The following is a 22,569-nucleotide window of genomic DNA, read 5'->3' as shown; positions in this document are numbered from 1 at the left end:
AGCTGCTACTGTAAGCAGTAACTCCTCTCGCTCTGCTCTTAGCTTAGCCTCCTGTTCTTCCCTATCTGCTCTTAGCTTAGCTAAGAGCTTAGCCTCCTTAGCCTCCTGTTCTTCCCTATCTGCTTCCCTATCTGCTCTTAGCTTATCCCAGAGCCTCCTGTTCCTCGAGTTGTCGTTTTTGTTTTAGAGCGTGTACCTCGAGTTGTCGTTTTTGTTTTAGAGCGGAAGCCTGGGTTAGCAACTCAGCCCTCTCTAAGTCAGCTTTCAGCCTTGAGCTTGCAGATGATGTTCTGTAAAATGTAGTGGATGGTGCTCTAGACCCTTTCCCTTCTATGACGCCGGATGCACTGTCTTCAGGCCTGACCTCATCTTGGTGCTTCCTAGACTCCGCTGTACGCTTATGCACCGCCTCCATCCATGTACCAGCCTTTTTTGTGAAGTTGGAAAATCTGTCAGCCCTCGGCGTGAACCATTCATCCTGATCTTTCTTCCTCTCCTCTTCTGAGGTCTTGCTTATGTTTTGGCTTAGTGCCTCCTGGACTGAGGTATTAAGCGCCCCCGAACTCTCCGAATAGCTTGTTGAATTCTACCAATCTTGTCTGTACACCTTCCAAGTTACCGTCGTCGTCCTCATCCATTAATTGATTAATCTTATTCATGTGACCAGTTAGCTAACCTAACTTAGCCTTCCTCGTTTTAATGGCATTACGGACCTTTTCCTCATGGACCTTTTGTGTCCTCTCAACCTTCTTAGGTTTCGAGTACATTTTGTTGTTATCCTTCTTTCAGCGCTCCAGTAGTTCGTGTTGTTCCTTTTTCCTCTTGGAACAAAGTTTTCTTACTAATGTGAGGGCCGACGATCCTCTCCACTGGTTAAATTACTTACTTGTGAGTAGTACGTCCGTTGATAAAGAAAAGCAATGTCCACAGCCGCTCCAGTGCAAAGTAAAGATATCCAAATGGTTTATTTGCAAAGTATTTCTTTACAGAAGTGGTCCTAAATCTACTTTCCTAAATATTCCTGTCTCTACTACAAATACTACTACAAGATACAAGTACTACTACAAGGTAAGAAAACTGTATTTTCCCAGTCTCCAAAATTACCGCCGACTCGACACATGAAAATTCCTTCGTAGTGTGAAAGCCGTAAATCCACTTGCTGGCTCCTGGCTTCAGTCCATTGTTGAGTCCATCCGTTCAGTCCTGTTCAGTCCGGTTGAAGATGCAAACTGCCGTTCTGAGAGAACGTCAGCTTATATAGAGACCCAAATGTTCTAGAAGGTTCGGTTATGACATCATACGGTGACATCACAAAGGTTCCATAACTTTCTATCATGACGTCATACTGTGGTTCTAGAATGTTTTATGTTCTAGAAAGTACTATTATGACATCACCACAAACGTTCTAGAATGTTTTATGTTCTAGAAAGTGCTATTATGACATCACCACAAACGTTCCAGAATGTTCTATGTTCCAGGAAGGTCTATTACGACATCACCACAAACGTTCTAGAAGGTTCTATGTTCTAGAATGCTCTATTATGACAAATACGACGGTTCAATGACTTTATCTAAATCCGATCAATATTACACATTCATATAATACAATAACCTAAATATATATATAGCTTTGGCTCTTACAACAATCCATTTGCCACCTGACATGACTCCTAAGGTGGAATTTACCAATGTACACAATCATGGACAAATGGGCACTGTATGATTATCAAGCATTTACACTATTCAGATATGGATATAACTCAACAGACATCTCTAACATGTTGTTGTCAAGTTTCAAGTTTCAAGTTTGTTTATTAGTTGTCACAATAAAATACTGTACTGTAATGTACTTTACCGTGAAATGCTTGGTTCTGTATGAGCCCCTGAGAGTGCTTCATACAGTAAAAAAAGAAGTAAGTAAAAAAGGTAAGTACATTTTGTCACTTACTATTCCATTGTAGGAATTTTTTGGGCTACTGTTGTCTGTTACATATGTTTTTATGGACTTGATTGCAACCAGTTTCCCAAAGTGGAATAGTACATTTATTGAATGTTGTATCATTCATTGCAGGGAACGTTTAAATGATACAATTTGTATAGCATAGGCCTGAACTTCATTGTCTAATTGCGCCACCTACTGATCAAAGAGACAACACGCTGGCAAAGAGGTTTCTCGCTTGGACCGGAAAAGGCCATGTGACCGGATGCTTACCCCGAGTCACGCGATATCAAGCCCGACGAGACTTCCGGATATTCTTTTCCCCGGAATATAGGCAAGATGGTAGGTGTCCAAGCATTCGTCAAATGCGAACAACACAATCTATGATCATCTGAGCTCCCAAATACTTCCATATGCTTATCGAGTGCCATACATAATTGCCGCACGTCTTAACATATTGCCCGATGGTAAATTTGAGATTAGAACTATACATAAACCTGTAGTTTATTGCTTGTGCCCGGCCTATACTGGTCGACCGTTGCTAAGCTAACCCATGGGTGTCAATGATTTCAGTTGTCATATAGCCTATTGCCTTTATAACATAGCATGAGTTCATAAGCAAGGGTCATTGCGTGTAATGTCTTAGTTGTAAATTTGACATTATTGGGTACTAGCCCAGCTTTGTTTTGCCGGCTGATTTTGAGAATGCTGGGCTAACTGGGGATGCTAATATTCTACGCGTCCCTTTCCATAGGCGGAGACCGAGATCAAGAAGAAGCGTACCTTCAGGAAGTTCACCTACAGAGGTGTGGACCTGGACCAGCTCCTGGACATGTCCTAGTGAGTAAACTGCCTCCCCCATCTACTGACTATTGTAGAAATGCACAATAGGCTGTTATGAGTATGGGCAGTTAATTGAAGACTAATGTGGGACATTATAGCTAAACCTCCCCATCACTTTATCTAACTACGATCCGCTATTAATTGAGGATGGCTGCACCTTTTAGGACTGTTTTAGTAAAATTGAGAACATCTGGGCGTGACTTCAGGCTTCATCTATGGTTAAAACACCTAAACCCACAATGTTGGTGTTGAACAATATAGAGCAAATTTAGCAGTACCCTCTAAACCAACAGCTTGTTGTCCAGCTGTGTATGCAAAACTATCATCCACCAACCAGCTAGAGATCCATCAAAGAGCCATCCTATTTGCTCATAACTTTGCCCTTAGATTCATGCCATCATTTTGACGCTGCATTGCCATTTCTTGACCATTACAGACATGCGTGTTTCTAGGACTTGCATGTAAACCCAGCTGTGTAGGGCCACGCAGAAGGGCTTTCCATGGGCTGTAGACTACATAGCAGGGTTAGAAATTAACATTTTTTTTCAAGGGCTTTTTTTTGCCCCCCTTAATTGATTTTCGGGGGCTTTTTTTTGTATTTCGGGGGCACTGAATTTTTATGATAAACGGTAGGGGTGGGACGGTTCACAAAATGGACGGTTTGGTTCGTATCACGATTTTGGGGTCACGGTTTTCAGTTCGATGTACGTAAATTTTTATTACACTCAAATCTAAACATGCTTCTCATTTATTAAAAATAAAATAAAAGGTTCACAGTGTTTACAGCCTTAAATAATGTTTGGCACACAAAGACCGAACTGACTGAAAAATATAGGCTACATTTGTCAAAGTATTAATTAACTTAGTGCAAACAAACAATATGCTCAGCCAGCACTAGACTTTCCTTTCTTTAATTAATATAAACACACAAAAATGTCAACCATGTTTAAATTCCCTGATTGTCAGTTCTTAATGGAAAGATTTGTTTTCTGCTTGAAATTATTATGTTTCGGTCTACATTTATTTAGACTAACATTATTTAAATATTGAGTGCAACTGTGGTGGATCCAATGTACAGTTTCTACGCCAAATGTATATACACTCTTTTTCTGGACACTTTTGTATCACAAACTACTGTATTTGCAAATCTGATATGTCATAAATGTATAGATGTAGCAGTACTGTCTATCTGTATGTCATGTATGTCATTATGTTATGATGAATTGAAAATGGGGGACCCTGATGTAAACAAGACTAAAGTCTTTCTCTGGTCTGCATCCCCTTAACAATTGTATGTATTGAGCTGTACTGTACCCATTCTGCAATCTGTTAATAAACTTTTCAATCAATCAATTGATTACGTAATTCGGTGAGTTGGAACTATCTATGGGTTGGCGCCGGGTCCCCACGGACATTTTAGCGTGTGGCAGTGGCACCTTCAGCTCCGGTCACGTTAGGACATCAACAAGCAGGAGTTAGTAAAACACAGTTGTATGTTAGCCTTCTTGGATGTTGAATAAACGCCTATCATTGTCTTTAAACACCCCGCCTCTCCGACTCCCATTTCCTCCTATGCTAGCTAGTAGCTACGGTAACATTTCATTGACTACAGTAGTAGCTTGCGGGCTGCGTCGGGCTACCATAGTTAAAACGTGCGTTGTGTTTACAAACTGCTAACGATATGGCAAGATGTGTGTAGGCCTATGTAATGTTAATGGCTATGTTTTTAAAGTCGTAATGAAGATTGATTTATATTGTGCGTGCCATTTTTACACAAACTGACTAGCAACGGGCTGCAGTGCTGCTGCTGCTGCCTGCAGCCAGTGCAGAACACCGGCTCCCCGGGCTCCGCCAAATGATTTTTTTTATTTGCGCGTCATCTGAACCGTACGATACACAGACGATCCATTACCGGATAAATATATATATATATATATAATTAGTAAACTGTCAGGGGCATTAAGTGCCCCCCTTAACTGATTTTCGAGGGCATTTTGTCCATTTTCAAGGGCATTATGCCCCAAGCCCCCGTTAATTTCGAACCCTGCTACATAGTCAGACCTCTTGCAGACAACACAGCAGTGGTTGCCAGCAGTTGTCAATTGAAAGGAGGCAAACTGGGTGGCATTGTTACTTGCATGACCGACCAGCACCCCATGAAGTTGACCAACAAGATCTTAGCAGATCCACTGCAGTCTATGGAGCAACAGTGGCTCGTCTAGTAAGCCGGAGGTTCCTGCTCCTCCCGGGCGGAGTGTCTGAAGTGTTCTTCTTGAGCAAGACACTTAACCCCTAATTGCTCCCGATGAACAGGTTGGCACCTTGCATGGTTGCCTCTGCTGGGAACTAATTGTAAAGCGCTTTGGATAAAAGCGCTATATAAATGCAGCCATTTACCATCTATCATCTGATCATGCACTCTTACCTTCAGGACGAAGCTATAGCTTGTGTCCAACAGGATGTGAACTAATAAAACATCCAGCTGCTCAACCAGCTCTGATCACATGGCACCCTTTATGCTTAAGGTCATGGCTGTGAACCTGTCAACCCCCAGAGAACATTACATTCTAATTGGATATGCATGGTTCTATGCTTATCTACTATTAACTTGCTTTTGATATGTTTTTTTTTATGTTGAGCTCATTTGTGCAGGGCAAATTTCCCCTTGAATGAGGTACATTCTGTAAAGTTTATTGAATATGGACAAAATGTAAACAAATTCGTTATTTTGGGGGAAATGGTTGAGGTTCATGTAGATTATGTTGACAGTGACATGTATGGTCCTTGAACAAGGGATGTTCTGTTTACTTATTCTACTGTCCCGTTTATCACCCTTTTCCAGTGAGCAGCTGATGCAGCTCTATTGCGCCCGTCAGAGGAGGAGGCTGAACCGTGGCCTGCGCCGCAAGCAGCAGTCCCTCCTGAAGCGCCTGCGTAAGGCCAAGAAGGAGGCTCCACCCATGGAGAAGCCTGAGGTGGTGAAGACTCATCTGAGAGACATGATCATCCTGCCCGAAATGGTGGGCTCCATGGTGGGAGTGTACAATGGCAAGACCTTCAACCAGGTTGAAATCAAGGTGAGGCACTGGCACTATCTTTTGACTCATGACCACCATATAGTCCAGTCATTATAGGCCAGAATTAGGCTAAACCTAGGACAAATTGCAACATTAGCAAACTCAACCGATTTTGTATCCTCAATATGTCTTTAGTGAGAGAAAAAAAGTCCCAAGGAATCCCATCATGGGAAATGTGTTTTTTTTCAATGTTTTGTTACCCCTATAGTCCAGTCATTATAGGCCAGAATTAGGCTAAACCTAGGACAAATTGCAACATTAGCAAACTCGACTGATTTTGTATCCTCAATATGTCTTTAGTGAGAGAAAAAAAGTCCCAAGGAATCCCATCATGGGAAATGTGTTTTTTTTTTCAATGTACTTGATTGCTGGCAGGATCACTGACGACACTGTCTTTCAGAGATTGTGACGTGTTCAAATTTTGAGGTAGCTCAAAAGTAAAGATACCATTTGATTCTAGGCAACCTCGGGTTTCCAATGAGACCAACCATGTCATGTTACCTCATTGGACATACCTAATTATTCAAAGTTAAGATGATTTTTTGGGGAGGGAAATATGGCCATCACCATTTTTCAAATGGTCCCTTGGCCTTCTACCTCAATATATGTTAATGGAAATGGGTTACATGGGTACCTACAAGCCTCCCCTATACAGACATACCAAATTTATCTTAAAGGTCAACCTCCACGTTGTATTTTTGTTCAACAGTGGCTTTCATGAAGAAGGGAGAAAAAAAAGTATTGAAATTGACCCAGTTTTAGCGTTTTTATCAAACATTTTGTCTGCCCAACACAATCACCACGCATGTGCATATTTTAATCAATGGTTCATAACGTGCGTGTGTAATCGAAATTATCGTCACAACAGGTGCAGGGCACCAGGGGGCTCACCAGGGGGCGCTGAGAGTCACACAGCTAGTGGCAGGCAGAGAGCCTTGCTACCACTAGCCGAATGAAAATGTATCTGTTTCACCTCACTATTGCTCCGTGATTATAGCTAACCACTATTTGTAAAAGCCACAACCACGTTACCATATTTGTAATAATGTAAATCATTGTGTCGTTGTACACATATTGTGTTTATAACGTTAGTAGATAACATAGCTTAGCTTGGTAGCTATTGTGCTAACAACATATCCCGACATCCGGCTCGCTGGCCGGCATGAACGGCCGACCCAAAATGGTTCTCTCCTCTCTGTACACCCCGTCCCCACGGTTGCCCTGCCGGGGGGCCGATGGACGCGACGGCGGCGGCAGCCGTAGGGTGCTCGAGCCCGTAAAGGCTAGTGTTACACTATAGCTATGAGCTAACTAGCGCTGCGGGCTCCGGCGCCCTGCGGCCGCCGCTGTTGTCGAGTCCACAAGCTCCTCCGCGTGGACGGGGGCACACAAAGAGGAGAGAACCACCCGCAGGGACGGCGGGCTATAGGCTAACGTCAGTGAGTGTAGCAGGGACGGCGGAGATATAGGCTAACTGTGATGCACCGAGTGAGCCACCATTGATCTAGTACTATGACCCGGACGGACATAAGGCATACGTTTCCTGAAGTGACGTCACGGCCGTGCTAGGTGCTAGCGTCTGATAAGCTTTTAGATTCGGCTCATTAATATGCACCTGTTGTCCTGTTGTGACGTCGGTGTTTGATAAGCTTTTTTGATTCGCGCGTGCATGTTATTCGTGCGTGGACCTTTTTAACTCTTTCAGAGTGGCATTTCCGGTGTCAAATGGAAAAAAATAAATAATGAAATTATATACCAATGATGTAAACTACCCATAATTGATCAGTAGGGTTTAACCTGGAGGTTGGGCTTTAAGCCCATGTAGTTTTGTGCAAGAATCATGTAGTGTTTTGCATGCTGTACAAATATGTAGTTTCCGCCTATTATAAAAAAACCCATCTCCATGGACCTATCCCCACGGACATAAACCCTTGAGCCCCATCCTCGTGGACTGAGCTCCACAGAGCCTATCTACTAATATTCCAAGAAGAAAATAATTTCTTTATCAAATGTTTTGATTAGTTCTGGCGTGTATGCTAATTGGTGCATATCAAATAAGATAATGTGTGATTTGCATGAGTAAACAGAATAATTCAATGAAGTTGTGATTGACTTTTTTTCTTGTCTTTGTGTGTGTAATCAGCTTGTGAGTTTTTATAGTCATATCTAAAAGTAAAATTTTCACCACTGTTATAACAGGCATTTTTCGATATGAATATATATAGGTCGTTTTCAAAACTTTCCCATGATGGGATTCCTTGGGACTTTTTTTCCCTCACTAAGGACATAATGAGGATACAAAATCAGTTGAGTTTGCTACTGTTGCAATTTGTCCTAGGTTTTTTCATATAATGACTGGACTAATAGGCTTTCCCAAGCATGGGTACATGAAAGTGGGATACTTTTTTTGGGCTGGTAGGTTTACCATCATGGATCCATATATAGGCATTTATAAGTTGATACAAAAACTAAATGCTGGCAAATACTATTATACCTTCAAAGCTAAGACAAATATTGTCATGATACTGCCATATCGCCCATCCATAGGTCCCCTGGAACAAATTCTAAGAAATCTAATCTAAAATTTTGTCACTATTTTACTACTGCAAATCGCAAATGCACAGAGGCTACTGTCTGACCCATTTAAAGCTAGCTACTGAGTCCATAAACGGCTGTTTGCACTTCGTTAGAGTACCTCAGTAGGCTACTATTAGGCCTTTCACACCAGCCGGGCTCAGTGCCGGAGCTGGTTCCCGAACGTAATCTCAAACTGGCCGGCGCTTTCACCGGGAATAATTGGTTTGCAACATGAAAAATCGGTGCTCGGTGTTTTCTTAGAGGGCCGAACTAAAGCCTCCGTCATGTTCCGAACCAATTATTTCCGGTGTGAACGTGCCGGCCGGTTCGAGATTACGCTCGGGAACCGGCTCCGGCCAGTGTGAAAGGCCTATATGTGAGAACATGGCCATGTGCTGTACATTTTAGTTGCAGGAATTCTCCAGCCTCAATAGAGGGGTCACTTGTGAATACATTTAGAAAGCTCTGCCAGAGTATATATTGCATGAGTTTTGCGTGATTGAAGTCTACACACATCTATTGTCATTTATAAATCCATTTTACGTACACCTAGGATTATACAAACTTGAGTTTATGATGACTGGGAGTCATGATTCCAATGTGAGCCAGGTCTAAAGATGAGCCAAATATTGGATTATTTCAGAAGTCGTTTCTGTGACCATCTTGTACTAATTGTGCCCTTGTGTCACAAGGAGTTCCTGGGGAATGAGAAGGGATAAGGTTTTGTTTTTTAGGGCTAAACGCTAGGGATGGGTACCGTTCACATTTGAACCGATTCGGTACATGTGAATCGATACCGGTACCCTTTTTCGGTACTACCTCAGTCGTGAAAAAAAAATCCAAACTTCAAGGGCCGCTACGTGGCGTAGTGGGCAAGGCGCTCGCCACAAAATCTGGAGACCCTGGGCTCGCCTGTTCGAGCCCAGCGCTCCACTTTTGCTCTCAGTTTAGCCTGTCGTCCACAGTAATACACATTGGCCGTATTACGGGGAGGGAAACTGAAGGGTGGGGATCGGGCGTTGTGGACAGCGACTCCTACAGGTCGGTTGGTGCGCCTGCGCAGTAGAATCAGAAAGTGTCGGGGGCAGCGTGAGCCTCTCAAGCGTTACTCCTCGACACTGAGAGATCGAGCTGCGCAGGTGAAAAGATGCGACTGCTGTTACCTCAAGTACCGGAGGGGACTTGTGCTATGTATGACTTAGTCCACATTGCAGCCGGCTTGTGGGAGGCAAGAAACAGCGTTCGTGACAGGGGAGGGTTGAATTGGATGATACGAAATTGGGATGGGAGAAAATATAGAAAAGTGGGAGAAAAAGTGGATAAAAAAAAATCCAAACTTCAAATAACTACACTTTCAAACCGTTTTCGGCTTGACATTGCCCCGACTGCTTTGTTGTTGAATCAAGTCAAATTCTAGGTACGCGTATTGTAGAGGTGCCAAAGCTATATATTTACGTTATTGTATTGTATGAATGTTTATGTTTATTTTTATGACCTTACATTGAAACGGCATTAGGAATATTGATTGGATTTAGATAAAGTCATTCAACCGTATTTTTCATAATAGAACATTCGTGATGTCACAGTATGATGTCATAATGGTACATTCTAGAGCATTCGTGATGTCAGTATGATGTCATAATCAAACATTCTAGAACATTTGTGATGTCACAGTATGATGTCATAATGGAACAATCTAGAGCATTCGTGATGTCACAGTATGATGGCATAATCAAACATTCTAGAACATTTGTGTATATAATTATATATATTCAACAATTCTCTCTGCGCTGTATGTTAGGCTTATATGGAGTCTTTACTGCTCTGGCAGAGAGAGAGCGGGAGAATCGTGGGGAGGAGAATGAGAGAGGTGTGGGAAACGGTGGGGAGGAAGAGGAAGAAACAGACTGAGAGGAACGACAGCGATGGGGGTGAGAATAGCCAGGGTAAGGGTCGGGTGGTGACGATATGGAGAGTAGGGGGGAGGAGAGTGGGGGAGAAGGGTGGAAGAGGAAGAAAGTGAGGGACGATAGCTCAAGTGGGCCAGGAGGTGAGGGTGCTGGTAATGGGGTGGCAAAAGTGATTCATATGGTGATTAGGCTTGAGGGGGAGAGTGGAGAGTGGAGAATGGGTAGGCTCACGTTGCCCAAACTCATTGACGAGGAATTAGGGGAGGTAAAGTACGCGAGTTTTGTGGGATGGGAACCTGGCCGTAGGGTGTGGTAGTGAGGAGCAGGCGGGGATGGCTAGGAGGTTGAGGAGCATTGGTGGGGAGGGTATACGGGAGGTGGTCAGAGTAGGGGAGAAGAGGAGATGTAAGGGGGTGATAGCTGGGGTGCCGGTTGAGATGGACGTAGGGCAGCTGGTGGACCAGTTAAGGGAGGACAGGCGAAATGGCACAGTTAAGAGAGTAGAAAGGATGAAGAGGGGAGCGGATAGGATGGAGACGGAGACTGTAGTGATTGAGTTTGAGGATGGGGATGTTGCTAGGGAGATGTTTGCAGGGCAAATGGTGTATAGGGTTAGGGAATTTGTTCAGAATCCTCTTAGGTGTTATAGGTGCCATGAGTTTGGCCATATAGCTAACACGTGTAGGAAGGGGCAGAGGTGCGCTAGGTGTGGCGGGGAACATGACTGGGAAGTGTGGAGAGGGAGTGAAGCCGAGGTGCTGTAGTTGTGGTGGGGAGCATAGTGTAGCGTTTAGGGGGTATGAGGTGATTAAGAAGGAGTTCGAGGAGATGAAGAAGGTGGTCGCGGTTCGGAGAGTGAGAAGGGAGGGTAAGTTATCGTATGCTGAGGCGGTTAGCAGGGTAGGACAGGGCAGCCAAGAAAGGGTGCAGGGGGTTGGAGAAGGGCATTTGGCAGAGAGGGTAGAGCAGGAGGATAGAGAGAGGGTAAGGGAGGAGAAATTTGGTATTGTGGCCTTCGTGGCAGGGGTAGTTAATGGTCTGGCAGAGGCTAAGGGTAGAACAGATAGGGTAAAGATGATTGTTAGGATAGCGGTTCAACATTTGGGAATGGAAGGTCTGAAATGGGAGAAGGTGGTTAGGGAATTGGATGAGGGGGCTGTGAAGGACCAAGCAGCCCAGAATAAGATCGCAGGGGGCAAGGAGGGTCCCGCGGAGGGGGGCTCAGACAGGAAGTAGCTGCACTCCAAGGGACAATGTAGGGGATGACAGGTTCCAGTAGACTGCGGGAAAAGAAGAAGAAGAGCCCATCAAAAGAATTGCGGAGGGCAGTAATACGCCACGATGCGTCTACACTGCCGGAAATTCAAAAGAAGAGCTCACTGTGCATCTTGAAACAGTGCTGAGCAGTACTGAACAGATAGACTAAACAACATAGATTCAAGCCTGCATTTCTAGACCAGGGTGCCTTGCCTACCGTTTTGCTGTGGAAAGAGCCGGCAAGTTGATTTACGGCTTTCAGATGAGAAGGAATTTTCATGTGTCGAGTCGGCGGTGATTTTGGAGACTGGGAAAATACAGTTTTCTTACCTTGTAGTAGTGACTTGAATATTTAGGAAAATAGCTTTAGGATCACTTCTGTAAAGAAAGACTTCGCTGTGGAAGAGAAATAAACCATTTGGATATCTTTTTTACACGGCTGTGGACCTTATCTTTCTTGTACTACTCACGAGTAAGCAACTTTAACCAGTAGAGTGGAACGTCGGCCCTGATACGTATATTGTGTGTGTGAACGTTGACATGAAAATAAAAAGGTTAAATAAAATAAATCTTTTACCATAATCTCACTTGAATCGATACTCGGTAGTACCGACGTGTTTCGGTAAGTACCTTTTTATAAAAGTACTGAATTCGGTACCCATCCCTAATGAACGCAGAGCTCATGGAGAAACTATTCATTATGGACTTCAAATGTTACTATTTTTAGGAAAAGGAGGCTTTGTACTTTGGTTTTGGAGACATTTTCCAGCAAAGTCTTGATGTTGCCACAACTGATTTTCAATCATCATATGCCTGTCTGTTTGCAGTCCTACTGTAGCAGGAAGTCATGTTCCCACTGCATGGACTGATGGAGGTTTAGCCCAGAATAACCTTCAGAATTTGTTGAAACGCACATCCACAACAGTGCATACATGGGTCCTTAACCCCTTTAGACCTAAAACGCCTGTTAACACATTGAGTGCCACGCCCCTTCCAGGAAGTGACTCCTTCCTTGCTGTCCATTAACCCCATGTAAACGTATTTGTAGTTTGTAGAGCTAAACATATTTTATAGGATATCTATGGGTCTAATAATAGTCTCAGTGAGTTGTTTAATATGAATATAGTTTGGTTGCTTCTGAGTAATTCCAGGGGAAAGACTCTAAAACAGCGTTTTTGTGTAATTCAATAAACGTCATTTTTCGCCTGATTATTGGATCTTCCTGAAATCAACGCTAGACCATCATTATTATCCTTCCTCGTGCACGCATGCAATGTGGTTTCGACCGGTGCGCCCCCTACCCATCCTGCAACCCAACGGTAAACAGCCATACACATAAAACACATATAGCGTCAATTGCGGTAGAAATAAATATCAGATCAACGTAAGCTTTCATATAGTGTTCTTACCTGTTCTCTGATGTAATGCAAAAAAAAGAATCCAATTATCTCATCACCATTCCAGTTATCCACAGCAATCCTGTCTGACGTTGTTGGGCATTGCACTTCAACGGGCGGGCGGGGTCAGTAGTCCAAACCATCCCTACAAGCGTGTGTTTTGCCCGAGTGTTTAGGACCCGCCCCCACGCCGCAGATCGGTAGAGAAAAGAAACTAACTCATTTCTAACGGGTGCAATAATGGCCGAAGGCGTTAAGAGGGCGGTATAAGACTGTATGCCAGGCTCAGACACACTCGGAGCAGTATGCACAAGGTGCCCCGCTGAATTATGTATGGCAATGGCGAATAAAAGAAATACTGTGAGAAACGTAGATCTACGTTTCCGGCACTCAACGATCGGGCGACAGAAACGTAGTTCTACGTTTTCGTCAACCAAATAGTTAATAATGCATTATATACCTTATGGGTTAAGGAATCAAAACATGTTTGAGCATGATGTTTGTTATTTCAATCACAGCATGCCTGGTGTGCACTTGTATGCAAATTCAATGATTTTGCAGTCATGGGGCGGGATCCACAAAGAATGGATTGCACGGTGCTAGTTGCACCCTACTTACCATTATGAATTGGCGTTCATCTTGTTTACACCAGGGTCCCCCATTTTCAATTCATAATGAATTGTAAGTAGGGTGCAACTAGCACCGTGCAATCCATTCTTTGTGGATCCCGCCCATGGTCTTAATTCTGAAGATACCAAATTTTTTCGCCCCAAATACGGAAGGGATTTCCTTCAGCATGGGAAAATTAACATGTTATCTTTTGACCTTTTTTAAACAAGGTCTTCTAATTTAGATTTTGTAAGGTGGGTTATGTTGATTTCCATAGTGGTAGTGGGGGCTTAACAAAATTGCAACATCTGGTTATTTAGTGTTTGCAACGTGGCTCTTAAAATCATGCTAGGTAGCAAAACCATGAGCGTCCTGTAAAACGCTACCTCACCAAATGCAGTATAAAGGACTAAATGACTGGTAAACGGGAAAGGAAAACGCTTCATCTTTGCCATAGGCAGGGCGCGAGGGGGGAATCTAACCAGAGCTTTGCTTCGGTCTGTGCCCTCTCAGGCTGCATGCCAGCACCCACAACTATTGGATATTGTCACTCGTATCTCGCCGGTTTATAAGACTTTTCCAGAGTTGTTGATAAATCCTACCCACTTTTCTTGATCCTCAAATCACAATGTTTCTTCCCTTGGAAAAACAACAATTGTGATTGGCGCATCAAGATAAGATGGTGGTGTTCTAGTCTTCTAATGTTGCATATATACATATATAGAGGTACTAAATGGTTGGCTAGTTAACTTATGTTTCTAATGACATATTTGTGGCTTGATGTCACAGAGCCTTAGTTAAACATTTGTCCACTATTTCTTGGGTGCAATTTCTGGGTCTGAACATGTGATTCCTAGTAGGATGACGGCCTGCTTTTAACACAATGCTGTCTGATGAACCAACTTCTATGAATTAAGAAAACATTTACTTTTAGATTTTAATTCAAGTAAAAATGTAAACTCCTTATTTGGGAGTCATGAGATTTCCTTGTGGAATCGTCTTCAATGACTACTTGTGCACTGCTTTTTGTTATTACAATTTTTCAAATGTTTTATAAATACTATATTCTGTATTAAACACCATCCCCTTAAAGTACCATACCAGTCTTTTGACATGTTTGTTCCAAGTTATTCTTTCCTTGTTACAAAAATAAAGGAGGACTTTTTTCCGCTGTTGCCATTACTGGAAATTGTTTTATTTCTTTGCGGTTTATCTCTGCCGTAGGCTTCCGCTTCCAGTGTATCTGAAAACGTGTCTTAAACACCACATAAACCCATGAAAAGGTCACAACAATCGACAACATTGTTCTATCAAAGTAAAAATGACCCTGGTATGGTCCTTTTTTAAACTAGTGTTCATTCACATTGTATCTCTATGGTGCTTGAATATCACGCTGGTATTTCTTCTACTTAATATTGATGTGGAAAAACAAATACCCTGTTGAATGTGTTGACTTAAAGGTATCCTTTACTTTGAGAAGCAGTCTTTATAGGGTACTTGAAATGGCAAGTGTGTTCAGGTGATTCCTTTAAAGTTTTAGCTTCTGTCCTTCACTCTGAACCTGGAGTAAAGATGTGTGAACTTATTTATATATATTTCAAAGCTAGTGTTTGAAAGTCTTATCTTGCCACTAACGTTATGTTTTCTGTTCCCTCTCCAGCCTGAGATGTGCGGCCACTATCTGGGGGAGTTCTCGATCACCTACAAGCCAGTCAAGCACGGTCGCCCTGGTATTGGAGCTACGCACTCTTCTCGTTTCATCCCACTGAAGTAGAATGACTGCTATCTTTGTAAAAATAAAAAAATGAAAATTTGGTTTCCCCCAACAGTTTTCTGCCCTGCTTTCTTTTGATGTATGCGTGTTGATTTTGGGTTGAGAATCACTTGATAGTTCCTCATCATAACATGGGCTTAAATACCACGGTTTTCTAACTAATATGGTTGTTGGTGACAATTGATTTCCTACACAGTATGTAGTAAAAGATTGGCTGATTGGGGTATCTTGACATGGTGGTGTAGCAGTTTTTTTTTTACATTATTCTGGAAGATACTATTTCTAAGTTAATAGTTTGATTTCAACAATGGAACAGCAGAAAAGCATGCACTTAGAATGAAGCTGCTACACCGACATGAAGACTGGTGCCTCTTAATCTGGACGTTCTCTACTTTTGGAATTTGGGCACAAAATTGTTATGTAATTGTATGTGCTAGAAGCCTGGACTTGCAACACAACTCTGCTGATTGTAAATGGGTTGATTGCTTCCACTAAAGGCCTTTCACCATAAAATGCTTACAGATTACATTAAATATAGGGTGTTGAAGAGACGGTTGCATGACACCTGTTTAGTTAATCTGAGACAAACTATTTAGATTATTTTGAGGTCTGAGTTATTCACTATCCATAAAGGATTAAAATAAAGTCTAGTGTGAAGTTGGGTAAATAATCATGAATTTTGTGGGGAAAATGCCAAATCTCGGGAGATGGAAGAATATTTGATGCATTTAAGTTGAGCACAACATTCGCAGTTCACTTTATGCGCAGCCTTGACTCTTGTGAACTGGCTGGAGCGGCGGTGCGTTCCTGAAAAAGTACCGCTGCATCATCAGCCGGGTGGAAGTTCCCCTTTGGTTCCTCCTGCCTTCTCCGCTATCTGAAGGGAGGATACGTTTTACGTCTGGGCCATGGACACAACCTTTAGCGATAGCAATATTTTGTTTTTTGATACCAGGATAGTAAAGCTTTGAACTGGTTGGTAAAAGGAACAGTGGCCAGATTGGTAAGCATTTCTCCTCTTTCGATTCTGCCTAGAAACGCTCGCCAAAGTTGCTTGGAAACAAGCAAAACGTTAGCTTAGCTTAGCTGCTAGCTACCCGTTACCTTAGCCTGGCTACCGCTAACGTTGGCTGGAAAGCCCGAGATGACAGCAGAGCCGGAGCTGTCATTTCACAACGTATCCAAGCAAGCTTTGTATAATATATGGATCCTGCTTCGTCCCGTTATTTTGTAACTGGTTGGAGATTTAGACACCATTAGCCAGTACAGTGTAGCCAACACTGACTGAAATAGAACCATTGATTGTATCTAGTAGCAAAACAGATTCTGCCGGTGTTTTAGCTAGTGTGAGAGGGCTAACGTTAGCTAAAATTGGAGAACAAAGATTTCTCGTTCCCAATCCCCACCCTCTTGACTGCTAACATAACGGTTAGCCAGCTATCTTTTCAGCCAGTGAGTGTTTTGAATCAAATAAATGTATGTGATGATGAGGTGCAACGTCAGGCATATTAACATAATAACGCATTTGTTCATTTCAACACAAACTTTGCTAAATGAGATCTGATCTGAATGAAAGCTTGTTTTGGCACAGGACTGTCAATAGGATAACAGCACTTCCTGTTTTCCAGATTCATTATTGACAAATATTTACACATGATTTCTTTCTCTATTCATAAATTCACAGCATTGGTTAATTTCCTAATGCTGTTCTCTTGGCAGGTCTCAGTTGACATCTTGTTCTATCTGACAAGAACAAGTTACAGGTTGAAAAAACCCTCAGCTCGGAACTAGGCAGAATCTGCATATGGCTCGCTGATAACAAACTATCATTACACATGGGCAAAACAGAGTCCATTCTCTTCGGTTCAAATAACAAACTCAGCAAGACCGACGGCTTCTCAGTTACAGTGGGTGACAATATTGTCACAAGGAAAGATGAAATTACCTACCTGGGGTCCATCCTAGAGGCTAATCTCTCCTGTGACAAAATGGCATCCAATGTAATAAAAAAAGTCAACCAACGAACTCGATTCTTGTACCGGATCTCCTCTCTGGTAAACAAGAACACCCTGAAGACTCTGGCAGGAGCACTCATTCAGGGGTACTACGACTATGCTTGCACCTCATGGTACCAAAGCACCTCAAAGGCGCTAAAAACAAAATTACAAACATCTCAAAACAAACTGGTCAGACTACTGCTTGACCTTACTCCTAGAACCCACCTCACCCCTGCCCACTTCGACAACCTAGGATGGCTTAGAGTAGACGACAGAGTACAACAACTTGCAATGGGCCTGGTCTACAAGATACACTACACGACCAAGGTACCCATGTACATGTCAAAATACTTCCCAAAGGTCAGTGAATACCACGATCACAACACCAGAGGGAGCTCCACAAATCATGTCAAACCCAGATTCGGCTCAAATAAGGGACTAAACACGTTTCGCAATTATGCCACATCAATGTGGAACGCCCTACCCAAAGCTGTAAAGGAATGTGGATCACTACCCACTTTCAAAACCTCTCTCAAGGGACACCTACGGGAGACTGCAATTCAACACTGGCCCCTGTAAATATCCTAACCCAATCATTCCAACCCCCTCCAATGTACAGTCATTTACCTAGTATGGTTTTGTCAATAGTTCAATGTACAATTGTGTTTGTTTGTACAGTGTCTCCTCCCCCCCCCCCCTCAATGTACAGTGTTACTTGTTTATACAGTATGCCCCCCGCCCCCCCCCCCCCCCCCCCAACCACCTCCAATGTAAATTACCCAGTATGGTTGTCAATATCCCAATGTACCCAACCCCCCCCACCCAACCTCCAATGTACAGTTTCTACGTCAAATGTATATACTCCCTTTTCTTGACTCCTTCTGTATCACAAACAGTACTGTATTTGCAAATCTGGTATGTCATAAATGTATAGATGTAGCAGTACTGACTATCTGTATGTCATGTATGTCATATATGTCTATATGAATTGAAAATGGGGGACCCTGATGGAAACAAGACAAACGTCTTTCTCAGGTCTGCATCCCCTTAACAATTGTATGTATTGAGCCGTACTGTATTGTACCCATTCTGCAATCTGTTAAATAAAGTTTTCATTCATTCATTCATTCCACGGCTCAAGCTGTTGTTGACCTTACATCTCTACTATTTATTTAATTATATATTTATGTATATCCATCTGAACCACGAGTAACATGTCAGACAGAAATCAAAGCATTTTGCCACATAGAAGCATGTTATCTCTCCAATGGAGAAAATAGATTATATCTCAATAATTTGTGTCCAATGATCCCAAACTAATGATTTAAAGATACATTACACCACAAAGCAACATTCGACTAATTTACCAGATTGAGGCATGATTCATTCTCTCTATGTAACCTAAACTATCTCTGCAAAAAAAAAAAAAAATCAGCAGTGGAAGATGCTAATTTGGTAGAGCTATACATCATAATAGCACATAGAACATTACCCTGGCCTCACTACATTTCGAAGAACTATAATTGGCGCATAATGTACATTTCCTGATACCTTGATCATCTCTGTCAATCAGCTTCCCACTCTCTCTCTCTCTTGCCGGTTAGCAGTGGCAACGTTTGACTGGTGTTGTCTTGACCCCCGCCCTTTTTTGCCTCAGTGTAGTCTTTTGCAGGAAGATTGTGCTATGCAGTAGTTTAGGGCTATATATCTGGGCTTACCATATACAGAGCCGTGAGCTCATTTTACTCAGTAAAGCATCTTTTCTACAAATAGAAGAGAGACCCAGAGTGGAATTCCCTCTTAAATCCATTTGTCCATGTACAGTGAAAGTAAGGGATCAGATGAGTGGTCAACTGATATGGGTTCTTCAGTGGCCCATGCCAATACAGATACTTAGAGAGCAGGGGAGGGGGGCCCATGGCTGATACAGTGCCAATGTAATGATTTCATTTTTGCATCTGATAAAAATACAACAATTTAATAATAACATAATGAGATACAAAATATATCTTATTTTCTTGAGTGCATTCTGCACTCTACTTATTATTTTAAATCAACAAATGTATGAAACGAAATTAAAAATATTTTGGAATCAATTTGACGCTTGCAGTGTTGAAACAAAAAATATTTGGTAATCGACCATTGTCGGCCAATGCCGATTATATCAAAATGCTAGATCAGCCAGAGTAATCACTAGATCAGATCGGTATCGGACAATACTTAAGGTTTTCAGACACAAGGGTTGGAAGTGTGCTTGTTCACTAAGGGCTGTCCCGATTTATCAGCGAGCAATCAAAGCTTCATTCTTCCAGCGCACAAAGGTTTCAATGCGGTGGGTTAGATAGGCTTTCTGAAAGTTCTTATGATTGTCTGAGAAGAGCTGATTAGCTAAATTAATGTTGGATTCTTATTTCTATGAGCTATTTCTTATTATAACGCACAACCAAAAACGAAGAAAACAGAAGCATTCGATTCGATCATTGGTTACCATGGAAGCATTTGGATCAGCCCTATATTCACTTGGAGCTACAGCTACAGTACCTCTACCACATGATGGCTTAGGTATGTTTTCCAGTAATTCCCCCCCGCATTCCAGTAATGTACAGATTATGAGCAACAGAATGTAGGACATTCCCCAAACCTCTATTTAACTACCTTCAGCAGGGCCCTGAAATCAAATCTATACTTGATTGATTGATTGATTGATTGATTGATTGATTGAAAACCTTATTAACAGATTGCAGAATGGGTACAATACAGTACAGCTCAATACAAACAACTGCTAAGAGGATGAAGACCAGAAAAAGACTTTCATCTTGTTTACATAAGGGTCCTCCATTTTCAATTCATCAAGACATTTAGAGACATACAAATATGTAAGAAAGATAGAACATCATAAAAAATTGAAATCAGAAGGGGAAGAAAATTTACATTAGAGGGAGTGTGGGGGGGGGGGGGGGGGATTTTGACATTTACCGGGGCCAGTTTCTAATTGCAGCCACTCGTAGGTGCTCTTTGAGAACGGTTTTGAAGGAGGGTAGGGAATAGGATTCACATTCCTTTACGGCTGTGGGTAGGGCGTTCCACATTATTGTGGCATAGTTGTGAAACGTGTTTAGAACTTTAGTCCCTTGTTTGAGCCGAATCTGGGTTGAACGTGATTTGTGGAACTCCCTCTGGTGTTGTGGTCGTGGACTTCACTGACCTTTTAGGAAGTATTTCGACAGGTGCACTTAATGCACATTAGACAACATAAACAACTTCATTATGTCCCTGTGGGGATATAATGGGAAACTTGTGCTGACAGATACACTGGAAGCATACAGCAGAGATGAACAGCAAAAAGATAACTACACATTGTTTCCAGTAATGGCAACAGAGAGAAAAAGTATTACTTTATTTTTGTAACAAGGCAAGAATAACTTGGAACCAACATGTCAAAAAGACTGGTATGGTCCAGGGTGACAGTTACCATCTCCCTGGACTTTTACTTTTAAAACAACATTGTTCAATATTACACTACACTTACTGTACACTTACTGTAGATTTCTGTATATTTTTACTCTATATTTTATATTAGAATGTATATACATAACATAGGACATGTAATTCCCGACCATATTTTATTCTTAGGCTTATTTTATTCTTTATTCTTAGGCTTATTTTTTATTCGTATTCGTGACTTTGTTTTGTCTACCTAAATGTTTACTGTTTACTGTGAGCGATTTGTAGTGCCAAATTTACCTCGGGATGAATACAATTATATTCTATTCAATTTCTATTCTATTAAGCGGATGGTGTTCAATACAGAATATAGTATTTATAAAAATAATTGTAAAAAAGGAAGCAAGGAACATGTGCTGACCAGTGTTTCTTCTCTCAGGTTTTGTACCGGTGGGGGACATTTGGTCCATGTACGCCACTAGATTACAGCTCAATGAAATGATAAGCTAGCAGTCCCTATGAGACAAGGTATTGCAATTTCTTCTTCTACATCATTTCATGGAGCTGTAATTAACACAACACAAGGATTAAATGTCCCCAATGACATCACTGGAGGCCATATTCAAACTCATTTACTCTCAATAACTGTTGAACTAAATTAATGTGTGCAAAACAGTTTAGAGTTTTGGGATGCGTGTGAGATTATGTGCAAAAAAAGTGCCCCTTTAAACTGTTCCTATTTTGATACATTTTTAATAATGAGGCAAAGAGCTCCACCATTATCCTCTCTTGGGGCAGTAGGTTGGTTAGGGAGGCTGCCTACTAATCAAAGGGTTGATGGTCATCTTCTCTTTAGGCAGTAGGTTGGTTAGGGAGGCTGCCTACTAATCAAATGGTTGATGGTCATCTTCTCTTTAGGCAGTAGGTTGGTTAGGGAGGCTGCCTACTAATCAAAGGGTTGATGGTCATCTTCTCTTTAGGCAGTAGGTTGGTTAGGGAGGCTGCCTACTAATCAAATGGTTGATGGTCATCTTCTCTTTAGGCAGTAGGTTGGTTAGGGAGGCTGCCTACTAATCAAAGGGTTGATGGTCATCTTCTCTTTAGGCAGTAGGTTGGTTAGGGAGGCTGCCTACTAATCAAAGGGTTGATGGTCATCTTCTCTTTCGGCAGTAGGTTGGTTAGGGAGGCTGCCTACTAATCAAAGGGTTGATGGTCATCTTCTCTTTCGGCAGTAGGTTGGTTAGGGAGGCTGCCTACTAATCAAAGTGTTGATGGTCATCTTCTCTTTCGGCAGTAGGTTGGTTAGGGAGGCTGCCTACTAATCAAAGTGTTGATGGTCATCTTCTCTTTCGGCAGTAGGTTGGTTAGGGAGGCTGCCAGTGCCTACTAATCGAAGGGTTTATCCTCGGAACAAGGGCATGTATATTATATGTCTACCAGCCTGCTCCAAGGATGGGTATTGATGTTATAAGTAGCTAACATTATCTAAATACTGTAACACAATGCAACAGGCAGTTGCATGCAATATGTCATTGAGGTTGTACTATCTGACCTTGTAAACATAAACCATACATATACAGTACATTACTTGTAGTTAAACCCTATTTATTGGCAACATAATTTCAATACAAGCACACCATGCAACCAGGTGACACTAATGATAAAAGTGCTGCTAGGTTTGTGTAAATATTGTCTTTGACACTTAAGTCTGACCTGAGGGGAAACTGGGCGAAACATAGTTTTTA

The 22,569-nt window shown here is 42.1% G+C and overlaps 2 protein-coding genes across 3 annotated transcripts in view; both read left to right on the top strand.

Moving 5' to 3' along the window:
- The first annotated feature begins 2,235 nt into the window (after positions 1 to 2,235).
- On the top strand, positions 2,236 to 15,435 carry rps15 (ribosomal protein S15). Of its 2 annotated transcripts, none has more exons than XM_084327472.1 (4): positions 2,236 to 2,281; positions 2,694 to 2,779; positions 5,625 to 5,859; positions 15,270 to 15,435. In XM_084327472.1, the coding sequence occupies exons 1-4, from the start codon at positions 2,279 to 2,281 to the stop codon at positions 15,381 to 15,383; spliced, it is 438 nt and encodes a 145-aa protein (XP_084183598.1). In that variant the 5' UTR covers positions 2,236 to 2,278; the 3' UTR covers positions 15,384 to 15,435. The 2 variants fall into 2 exon arrangements, with proteins under 2 accessions (XP_084183598.1, XP_084183599.1); XM_084327473.1 differs by lacking the exon at positions 2,236 to 2,281 and adding an exon at positions 2,385 to 2,406.
- An 816-nt stretch (positions 15,436 to 16,251) lies between these two features.
- Positions 16,252 to 22,569, top strand: part of LOC311239455 (dipeptidyl peptidase 9-like) — a 93,068-nt gene continuing 86,750 nt past the window's right edge. Inside the window, exon 1 of the mRNA XM_084327763.1 lies at positions 16,252 to 16,386. The gene's annotated coding sequence lies outside the window, so the exon portion shown is untranslated. The remainder of the gene's footprint in view (positions 16,387 to 22,569) is intronic.

Source organism: Notolepis coatsorum, assembly GCF_963971535.1.
Source record: "Notolepis coatsorum genome assembly, chromosome: 13".
Taxonomy (NCBI): domain Eukaryota; kingdom Metazoa; phylum Chordata; class Actinopteri; order Aulopiformes; family Paralepididae; genus Notolepis; species Notolepis coatsorum.
This window is presented reverse-complemented; position numbering and strand designations above follow the sequence as displayed.